General features: G+C 43.9%; 1 protein-coding gene across 1 annotated transcript; it reads left to right on the forward strand.

Moving 5' to 3' along the window:
- Positions 1-228: 228 nt before the first annotated feature.
- Positions 229-10,517, forward strand: GCNT2 (glucosaminyl (N-acetyl) transferase 2 (I blood group)). Its single transcript, XM_056482822.1, is given in 7 exon segments — positions 229-324; positions 326-357; positions 359-453; positions 456-572; positions 575-681; positions 683-739; positions 10,389-10,517. Coding segments are annotated over 7 exon segments (633 nt in total).
- Positions 10,518-11,276: the final 759 nt, after the last annotated feature.

The raw sequence follows: 11,276 nt of genomic DNA on the forward strand, positions 1-11,276 counted from the left end.
TCAGCTTAGGATCTGTGCATCTTTTAACAAGCAGTACTCTTGCCCTGCAGGAGCATCGGGGAGCCTCTGTTACTTCCTGAAACTTTGCCCACCTCCATTCCAGCTCCTCAGTTCCACTGGAGCAGTTGTCCTCCTGAAAGCACTGCCCACAAAGAGCATTGCCCTGGACCTCCAGTGTGAGACAGATATCCCTACCTTGCAGCTGAGGAGCTGCCTGTACCCTCGCTTATGTCACAGCATTGGCATGAAGAGCTTGAGACCTTCCAGCTTTTCTTCAGGGAGCTCTTCATGCTCCAGAATATCTACTGTGTTCGTGTGGATTCCATTCAAGGAGCCATTTCCCTTCCAGCAGGCAGTGCTGCTTTCTCAGTGCCTGCCTTGTTTCCAGGCAAAGAGGGTGGTCTGGGGCAGCATCTCTCCTGTGGACTGACCTCCACTGCCTGGGAGACCTGCTTGGCCTTGGCCTTAGCCTGGTGCTACCTTCTCAACTTGTGGTCAGGACCTCTCCTTGAAGAACAGCAGGGAGACCATCCACCTGCTAAAGGGCCTTGAGGGCAACAACATCACACCAGGGTGCTGCCACCTCCCCACATCACCACCTGCACCAAATACGTGCACAGGGAGCAATTTTACTCTTTCTTTTCTTTCATGCCGTGGACATTAGTGTTCAAGACACCCCCAGCCACAAAACCTGATCATCTATTTTGGCTCTGTGTATGTGGCTGTCACCTGGCTCTTTGTGCTGCAGAACCAGCATGTTCTCCATCTGCTGGACACCAACAGCCCCTAGGGGCACTTCTGGGAGATGCCCTGCAGGATCCCACTTCACTTTCACTTGTTTCTTCTGTGGATACACTCACTTCTGCTTGTTTCACACATGGACAAAGCTGGAGAGGGACTTCAAGTGTATGCAGTGACAGGGTGGGGGGAATGGCCTTAAATTTTAAAAGGGTAGGTTTAGATTTCATATAAGGAAGAAATTCTTTGCTGTGCTGGTGGTGTGGCAAAGGGACAGGCTGCCCAGAGAAGTGGTGAGTGCCCCATCCCTGGAAGTGTTCAAGGCTGGATTGGATGGGGTTTTGAGGTACTTGTTCTAGTGGAAAGTATGCCTGCCCATGGAAGGTGGTTTGGAACTGCAAAATCTTTAAGATCTTTTTCCAACCCAAACCATTTTATGATTCTGTTTCATAGCTGTACATGCACATACACATGCAGAAGCATTATCTGAAGTTAATTTTGGCAAAACCTAGATGAAAAATGTAATTGTTATATGACTTATAATATGACTTATAATATGACTTATAATGACTTAATAATCTTACTGGCCCTTTCTGAGCATTGAGGGAGAGGTGTCTGTGCTGTCCAGAATTACCATACCATGTCTGAGAGAAAGATGCCTGGGGATCTAAGTTCAAACAGAAATCCTTGGACATGTCAGCTGATTCACCTGCAAAATCTGAGATGATAAATAGAGAAGTAATAAAGATTAAAATATGCAATCTATGCAAGCTCTTTAGTGAAGAAATTATCTACAAGATATTCATTTTGGTCTGGGAAATTATATTTTTCAATAAATTCAAGTCAATTCCTCCCAGAAAATCTGAATTCAGGCTGGAGTGGACTTGTAGTCTTCATTTGCTTTTCTATGGGACCACACACAGCAGCTCTCCCACAGTAATTGCAAAAAACCCATGTAACTCATAACTACTGCCTAGACCCCATTGTACAAGGTCCAGAATTTATGCAGAGAAGCAGAATCAGAAACAGTATTTTCATCTTTACTGTGTGTATTTACTATTACTTTCACCTTATTTGCATGATTGGGAAAGGGTTGGAAGATGAACAGGATTTGTGTGCTTCCCAGCACAAAGCAGGGATGGAAGTACAGGCAAATTTTTTCTCCTGTCTTTTTCTTTTTTTCCACCTTCTCCCTACTGTAACTTGTGGGAAATCAACATAGGGACCTGTAACAGTGGCAGAGCATGTTTACTTTAACTTTCAAATTATCACATAACTTTATGAGCATAGTGCTTGCTCTTCTGAAAACTATTTTACAGCTGACCTGCACAAGAAGCACAAGTGATTACTGATTGAGATATTTATAGTGTAATTATGTGCATATATTATTTGTAGCTAGATAACTTTTCCAGGAAGCTGGTTGCTGTGATCTTATTACAGTCCATTGCCTCAGAAGCTACAAACCTGGGAGTAGATATGTTCTCCACAGTCAGTAAGCTTTAGGTGGTTGACATTTGTTGTACTGCACTGTGCAGCTCACTTAGCCTGCATATTTCATTGCTATTTCCATGATAACCACTCTGTGTTTTCCAGTACGGTCATAACAATTTTTGTGGTTGTTCTCTTTGCACCTGAAAGATACAACATTTCCACAGCATGTATGTGTTTTTCCTCCTTTTTTTTTTCCTTGTCATCACATTAGATTTCCTGTCCAAAAGCAGCCATGTGGCTCTGACAGATGTGCTCAGAGGCTGTGGTTGCACAGATCTTGAGCCCAAACTTACAAGGATAACACTCAGGCACTCACCTGAATGTATCCAAGTCAGATCCAAGACTGCTGGGCAGCTCTGGGGTGAGAAGTCATCCCTCTCAGTGTGTGGGATGTTAGCCTGGGGCTCAATTCTAGGCTCAGACAAAAAACTCCTGTCCAAGTTTGACCAAGCCACTTGCTTTAAGTTTTCAGGCACATCAAAGGGAGATAATGATGTCAGGACGTGGTCCAGCTGTTAGAACAAAAAGTTACAGGCCTCCAGGCAAGCAGAGGAGTCATTTAAGGACCAGTTTGGATGGCTAGCATACCATACCATGAAAGAACTAAACCTAACAGTTATTTGTAGTATCAGTATCAGCCATGATAATCTCAGTTCAGATAAAAGATAAAAAAAGACTTGTCCACAAATCTTAAAATAGCATGCTTATTTCCTAGAGTCATGTAATGAAGACCAAGACTTTTTCTTACCCCCTTAAAGGCTAAAGAATTTCAATCCTATTCAGCTGGTTTTCAAATAACAGCCTGAACTTATCTTTGGTATTTATCTCAGGCCGCTTATCTTGCACATGACTCCTGCATGACAGAAAATTCTTGAAAGTCACCTTTCAGAGAAGAAAGAGAAACATGGGAGAATTAAGGGAAAGTATTTCCAGGTCTGAAGTGTCTGTCTGGCCCAAAATGACTTTTCCCAAGACTCTGGAGAAGCAAGCACCACCACAGTGCAGGTCAGTGGCCATGTCCCAGGCCAGCGGTGTTACCACTGGGACACCTTTCCTCCCTCTTTTCATTTAAAGCATCCGATGGCCATCATTTCATTTAAAGTAAGTTCTGATGGCCATGGGAGAGGTGTGCATCCCCAAGCCGTGCTATTGATCCCCCTTACTTCTTCCTGCCCTCACTTTCATGCAATACAGTCCCAGCATATTAATGATCTGGGACACAAGCAGTCTGAGTAGAAACAATCCCTCAGGGTATGCAGGGGTGTGTCCATTGGCGCCACCTCTGCTGGTTCGAGCGGGAAAATAAAGGTCACAAAAAGTAATAGCAGCACTTCCCAGTCAGAGACACCAACGTGCTTTTACAAGGGAGATCAGAGATTTTATTTTCCATTCACAGAAGCAGGCAGAAACGGGTGAAATGATATTCCCAGTGTTTTAAAGCAGACCACCGGCAAGGCCAGCGCTGGTACAGTGGTACCTGACTCCCATTCTAGTGCAATGGACTAAAACCTTTCCAGAGCTGGCTCACCTGTGGCACAACAGAACGTGGCTGCACTGTTGGCTCTGCTCTCCTTGCTGAAGGTGGTATGCACAAGATGCCTGAGCACCAGAAACTCTTTGTTGCCAAAATAACCCTTCCTGGAGTCCCGCTTGACAGCCTCTTGGCAAGTTGGCTTCTGCCCTCTCTGCTCTGTTAGAAAGACACCAGAAATGTTCCTGTAGCCTGGGAAACATACTGGAGGCATTGTTTCCTACCTGCTTTAATAGGATATGTGCAACAGCCCCTGCTGCTGTGGGGACCAGTTTTCCTATGTTCTCCTTTCCTCTTGCTTTGCTTCCCTGATGACAAGTGTAAGAGACAGCAGGGTCTGGCACTCATCCAGGACCTTTGTTCCTAATACCACAAATAAAACCCTACATGAGAACATTCACACCCAGACGCTGGTTTTCCCATCTCACCCTAAGCCCAGCATCAATAACCTCATCCCAGCACTCCTATCTCCCAGACGCCCTTATTGCAGGGAGCTGTGGGAACACGCTAAGCTGCTGCGGGATCTCTCGGCTGAGGCAGCAATTCCGTGAGTATTACCAGTCGAAATATAAGAGCTGCTAAACGCTTAGCAATCCCCTCAGGCTAGGAGCTGCAAGAGAAAGTTTGCCTGTAACAACTGGCTGCCACAGCAATCTTCCATTCACTCCCTTCCCTTTCCTGTGCGAGTGCCCAGGTCTGCCCTGGCTGCTGAACAAGGCTGCAGCGCATCCTGACATGCTGGAGCAGCCCTTCCCGGCTGCCACGCGAGAAAAGACACTAATGTGTGGTTCCTCTCTCTTCCCCAAAATGCGTGTCACCTGTCCCAGGGGAAGAGGATGAGAAAGGAGCACTGTGTCACAGCTGCTCGTGTGCCAGCTGAAAAGGGACACGGGGTGTACAGCATGCTGCCACTGCCTGCTGGAAACCTGAGAAACTTTTGCATCAGTGCGAATATGAGGTAGTTGGTTACTAGAGCAGGTAGCCTGCAGTGTCCTGTGCAAGCCCACAAGCCCAGAGCACTCATGATCTGAAAGGGTAGGTCACATCAACCACAGGGCTGCTTTCCATCAGATAGAGACATCTGAGAACATGAGCAGCCTGAACCTGCAATCTTTCAGTGTTTTTTTTCTGTAGCTGCTAATCTGACACCAAAATTTGGAATCAATGGAAGATGATGCTGCTTTCATTCTAGCTTGTGCTTACTTTTCCAAGGATTCACACAGCTGTGTGCCAGCCTCAATTCCAAGTGGTTTTGACACAGTTGCTTATTGTTACTGTTATTGACTCAAAGAGTCAGACTCACCTCAGCTCTCTCTAGGCAGAAAGTTGCTGATATAGCCATAAATTTTGTCTATTATCACAATGAAATGAAAATGGTAGATAGCTTGTTTATGGGTGGAGTGTTAAATCACTCCTAGACTTTGAAAGAATATCTTTATCATCCTGATGTCAACTCCTCAGCTGGGAGCTGAATGGTAGACAGAAAAATAAGAAAAATAAGAAGAAATAAGAAAAAAAAAAGAAGGAAAAAAAATGGCCACAGATATGTCTCCAGTAGTGGCAGTAGGATCTCAAGGGAGATGGGACTTGTCCTTCACTGCAGGTTATCTGATACTGTAGCCTTAGGTCCCAAACAGAGCTGTTAGCAGTCAAAGAACATTAACACCCTTGGATGTGAGTGTGAGATAAAAGAGAAATACCAGAAAATTCTGAGTAGCACTACTAGTATATTAATCTACCATGTTAGCCATTTCCTTATTTTAAAGTTTTAAGTTTTTACGTGGCCAGTTGCTTGAACAGACAAACCCGTGGGGTTTTTTTCAGATGCTTTAGCTTGCACTGAACTTTTAACCAGAACAACTTAGTAATTTGAAATAATTTTGGTACCTCTCCATCCCACTGTCATTTGTAGACGGGCTCTTGGAACAACCTTCTCTGCAACGCACACGTCACAGTGGTTCTGTTCTGTCTGGTATAATTGTTAATTTTCCTCAGCTTAGTCCCCACCCTTTAAAAGTCAGACAGACAGAGACACACATGTTTTTTATCATATGGTTCCAGACAGTGATGCTGGCTGAATAAGCCATGCTCTAGAAAAAAAGGTATTTTGTACCTATGTCTTCATCATTACTCATATAACTAATCCTCATTCTTTTGTTCCTATTCTCCATTAGTTTAATGAGACTTCCTGATTGAGCAAGAAGTTCTCATAGGAATAAAGTATTAAAAAAAGAGGGATTTTCCTGTGACTGTTTTTGAATCTCATGCCCACAAAGTTGCTGTAATCTCACCATCAAAACCTTCCTCTTTTGAAAAACCTGCTCAAGGGAAAGCGTTGCAATCACAAAAACACCTTAATTGCAGAAGTTCTAAAAAATTACTCTTGTTCTCTAGCCCCCATTCAGATATTATAGCTCACCTGAAAAGATATAACTTAAAGCAGGCTTTGGTCTATATGCAATTCAGTCATTGGAATTTAAGTACTGCAAGGATAATCCTTTTCTTCACAACCAGCTGTTTGCTTCTCACTGAAACAGCATGCAGTGATGGTGGGATAAAGATGAATATGTCTTCAATAAGACTTGCTGAAAAAGCACAGCTACTAAATGGGCTTGTGCTCCCTCATTTGGTTCTCCTTTACCTTTTCAACTATCAGATATTGGTGGAAGAGGCTTCAAAGAACGCAGCTCCTTGAAGAGGAGAATTAGATGGAATAATTTAAGGAAGATTTGTTTTTCTCTCTAAATACCAGCATCAGGTAATGTCTGTGATAACTCATGCATGTAACTAACTTCAGCCCAGCAGTAACAGAGATTTTTCTTGACATTCCCAGATGCTGAGTTGCTAACAGCCCTGGGTTTTTTTAGGGAAAAGACCCAGCCAGACCACCTGAGCCTATCCCCCCTCCTTTCACCTATGAATAAATTCATCTGACCACACCTAAAGCTGTGTTGCACATGTTGAGATGCAAATCCTGATGCCAGCACACAGCCAGGGTGGAAAGTGGCACAACCATGCCTAAATGGGTGCTGGGGTGGGCACTGGCAGTTCCTGCAGAGCAGCTCTCCTGTTGCCTGTCCTTGGCACCCAGCATGTCCCCACAAGTCCAGCTTACTCCCACTGGGAGAAGCAAGTGTTTCCTGAACAACCCTCTAGAATTCAGCTCCTCTGAACCAGGACTGCAACTCTCCCATAGACACTAGAATTAGTTTATGGGCCAAAAACAGCACAAAAAAGCTTCCTCCAAAATATATCAGAGGAAGCTTCTAGGACTGAGACCTTTTCCTTATTATCCATCAGATGTTTAAACACAGGAGGTGCAGTTTAGCACTCTTATGACTGTCAGCAGCCTAACAGCTCAAGAAGATGACATGCATTACCTTAAATCAAAACACTTTGTTTTAAATAAGCTTCTTGCATTTTCTGAGTTTTAATTCCTTCTTTCCAGGTTCTGAGGTCTGCTTTGAAGCTCAACAATCTTGCTGATTGTAAGTGTCCTGCAGCCCACTTATATGTGACCCACCTGAGGCCCTGCATGTGTCCCAAATGTAAATATACGGCCTCAGTGCCCTGCAAAAGGTATTGTCGATTTCAACCCTGTCTTGCAGAATAATATTCCCAAGGATGGGAAAAGTTCAGACAGATTTCTGAAGAGCAAACTCCTATGCATCAGCTTGTAAAGTGCAGGAGAAGAGCTCACATCAGTGGGTGGCATAGGAGTGTAAAGGATTTGTCCCTTTGCCTAGAGGGAGGTGCTGAAGGGGAAGCACAGGCTGTTTCAGGGGGCTGGGGGAGATCAGCCTGTTGGTAGCTAGGTTTGACCCTGGAATAACAAGTATGGCATTTCTAAGGTCAAGGCAAATCAGGCAGCCTTTTATGGTGCAAGATTTCCAGCCTAATGTTGGTTTAAGTGTGCATGTTACAGCAATGGGGGTGCAATGGCTCATGTTGTGTAAGCTGCCTGAGTTTGCCTTTATAATCTGTGGTGGTGGTACAAGGACAAAAGGGAAGGGGCTGCCTCTTGGAGTCAACATGTGCAGAACAGCTCACACTGGTATTATAGTGGCAAAAAAACTGAAGGGAAGGGCTTAGAGGGGATGTTGCCTTTGGGGTTGTGTTGCCTTTGTCCTGTGAGAGAGATCCAGGCTCTGAAGCAATGTTTTTCCTTCCTCCAAACCTGCACCACTAAGAAAAGGCACAAAATTAGGGCTAATTAAATCAGAACAGAGGGGCTAACCCATCTCTCTTGAGGCTGTCTCCACACCTGAGCAGTGCAGTGCTGCTGGTGGCTGTTCTTATGACCTGCTGGCAGCAAACTTGTTTCCAGAGCAGTGCTTAGTATTGCTGCCCACGAGGTGGCTCTTTCCTGTTCCTGGTTTTCAAGGACAAACTCTGCTAACCATGATGGAACAGGAGGAAACAGGTGAAGAAAAGTAGAGTGAGCAGGTCATGACAAAATTCATTTTAACTTTCATAAGCAACATCACTTCTCAGACAAACTTTTTAAGAACAGCACCCCAGGAAAATTCTGAATCTGAAATCAGTCGCTCAAGCAACTATTTAAAGAAAAATATGATAATTTTTTTTTCCACATATTGAGCTACACTTTACCCTACTTTTTAATTAACTTACAAAGATGCCTAGTTTTCTTTATTTGGGAAATGGTGAATAATGTGAAGTCAGTAGTTTTGTATTCCTGGAAGGCAGTGCCTTCCAGTATTTTTGTGTATGTCCTGGGGTCATTCCTGTTTTGGCAGATATCTTTCTTCTTTGCCATTGTATCAGCATTTTCCAAAACTTCCCACACACCACATTTATTGCCATCTGTTATGAACAGATTTTTAATTTGAGATGATAATGCACATCCGAGGCTATTTAAAGCATTTATCTCCTGTCATCATTATCTCCTCTTCATAACAATACATAAAGTGTTACCTTTATTACCTTAATGCTTTCTGTGAAAAAGTAATATTTTTCTGAATTTTCCCTGGGACAAAACCACACTTTTTGGTATGTTGGTTTATTTGATGAACCCAATATACAGAAGTGGAGAAATAAAGTCACAAGGTCCTGGTTATGGTTGACACACACTGCTGTTTACAGCAAAGTACTATGGTAGTTCTGCAGTTGTTTTGAAAATCATGAGTCAGTTTTTGTGGGGTGGCACTTGGTGTGAGTTGTGTGGCACTTGATACGAGTGGCATTCCTCAGGGGTCAGGACTGGGACTGCACTGTCCAACATCTCTGTCAGTGACACACACAGAGTGGGATTGAGGGCACCCTCAGCAAGTTTGCTGGGGACACTGAGCTGTGTGGGGCTGTCAGCATGCTGGAGGGAAGGGATGGCATCCTGAGGGACCTGGACAGGCTGGAGAGGGGGGCTGTGTGATCCTGATGGAGTTCAACAAGGCCGAGTACAAGGTCTTGCACATGGGTCAGGGCAATCCCAAGCATGAATACAGGCTGGGGAGAATGGATTGAAAGCAGTCCTGAGGAGAAGGGCTTGGGGCTGTTTGCTGCTCAACATGACCCAGCAGTGTGCCTGCAGCCCAGAAAGCCAAATGTGTCCTGGGCTGCATCCACAGCAGTGTGGCCAGCAGGCTGGGAGAGGTTATTCTGCCCCTCTGCCCTGCTCTGCCCATCCGCAGTGCTGTGTCCAGCTCTGAGCTCCCCTACATAAGAAGCCCATGGACCTGCTGGAGCAAGGCCAGAGGAGGACTACAAAGATGATCAGAGGCTGGAGCACCCCTCCTATGAAGACAGGCTGAGAGAGCTGGGGCTGTTCAGCCTAAAGGAAGGAGGGACCTTTCTCAAGGGCATGTAGGGAGAAGACATGGGGGAATGGCTTTATACTGTAAGAGGATGGGTTTAGATTGGATATATGGAAGAAATCCTTTACTGTGAGGGTGGTGAGGCACTGGACAGGTTGTCCAGAGGAGTTGTGGATGCCTGGAAGTGTTCAAGATCAGTTTGGATGGGACTTTTGAAAAACCTGGGCTAGTAGAAGGTGTTTTCAGTGACAAGTGGAAGGTGATAATTAGTGAGAACCAGAGGATAAACTCTTACCTCCTTATATCCTGGATGGGTCCTGTGATCTGCCTAAATTATTATAACATCATAGGCTGTAATTGAGTTTCAATAACTCCTTCCAATTATATCATGCTTGAATTTGTTCTGTTAATCTCTTTCCTTAAACCAACCAACCAACCAACCAGTCAATCAACCAACAAACAACAAAAACCAAAGGAAAAATCCCGTACTTACTACTAAATTCATGTGAAGGTACTATGTGTTAGTGGCCCAGTGTTCAAATAGCACTTGGGGGACAGTGCTAGTTGGGAAGGTTCCATGAATGATCATGTGCAGTATCATACTGAGGCTGTTGCAGAAGAGGGATTCTATTTCTATTTTTATGAAGTCTTTAGGTCTTTTGGGGTGGCATCTTGTCTGTGTCATGAAAGCTTCTCCCAGTGAAGAAACTTGACAACTATGCTAGCAGCCAGGCATCTGTTGATGTTTATTCCAAAGCATTTTACTCCAGTTCTGTGGAGAAAGATTCCAGAGAGTGGACATGAACCTGAACTCAAACCCCTTGAAAGGACTAACTATTTGATTTTCTGTTACCTAGCTTCAGATGTCCCAGGATACATGGCCAACACATGATGGGGAGGTGGAAGTGGTGAAGTGGATTGATATGGAAGAGAGTCATGGAGGTTGTCATGGTAATGTGTGCATTTTTCTCCATTTTTTCTTCTAGTACTAGCAACAAATATTTTATTTCTAGAATCCTTAATCCATAATATAGTTATGTGTATTGATGAGAAAAAAGACTGAGAACTTCAGTCAGCTTCAACGACAGCAATTTCACATCAACACAACTATATTGAAATCAGTGAAAATACACAAATAGCACCCAGAATAAGTTTGTGGGAAATCTAGTGTGAGTAAAGGTATTGTTTTCTCTCCACTGACAGAGGAAATTCAACTGGTATTTTCAGGTGACAATACTCCAGCCTACAACATCACTAAAAGCAGTCAAGAGAATAGCAGTAGAAATCTTAATTTCTGCTGTGTCAGAGCATAAACTCATGAGATAGGACTTTTAGGAATGTTCTGCAAATGCAGCTTGGGTTGGGTTGTCTCACACCACCTGCAAATCACTTAACACTTGGAGGCCAAAGTATGAGAGATACAAACAGAGACCAGGGCAAACCTCCTCTTGCAGCTGCAGGAGCTTTCTAATTTTGTGGGATGTTTTCTAGCTCCAACTTTTGTCTTGCTACCCTGTCATCACTATCTTTTTCTATAAAAAAAATACAAACACAGCCATGCACTCCTGGCACTTTTTGTGTCTAAAAGATGAGTGTAATGAATCACAATCAGCAAGATCTTAAGCATGGAATACAACTGCTGGATATACATACAGATATGGTTTTGTCAAAGATACTGATATTTACTAGAGAGAATAACTGAGAACTACTGGAAACGGAATAAAGATGCTGCATTTTCCAGATCA

The sequence above is a fragment of the Oenanthe melanoleuca genome, chromosome 2 (assembly GCF_029582105.1).
Source record: "Oenanthe melanoleuca isolate GR-GAL-2019-014 chromosome 2, OMel1.0, whole genome shotgun sequence".
In the NCBI taxonomy this organism is placed as follows: domain Eukaryota; kingdom Metazoa; phylum Chordata; class Aves; order Passeriformes; family Muscicapidae; genus Oenanthe; species Oenanthe melanoleuca.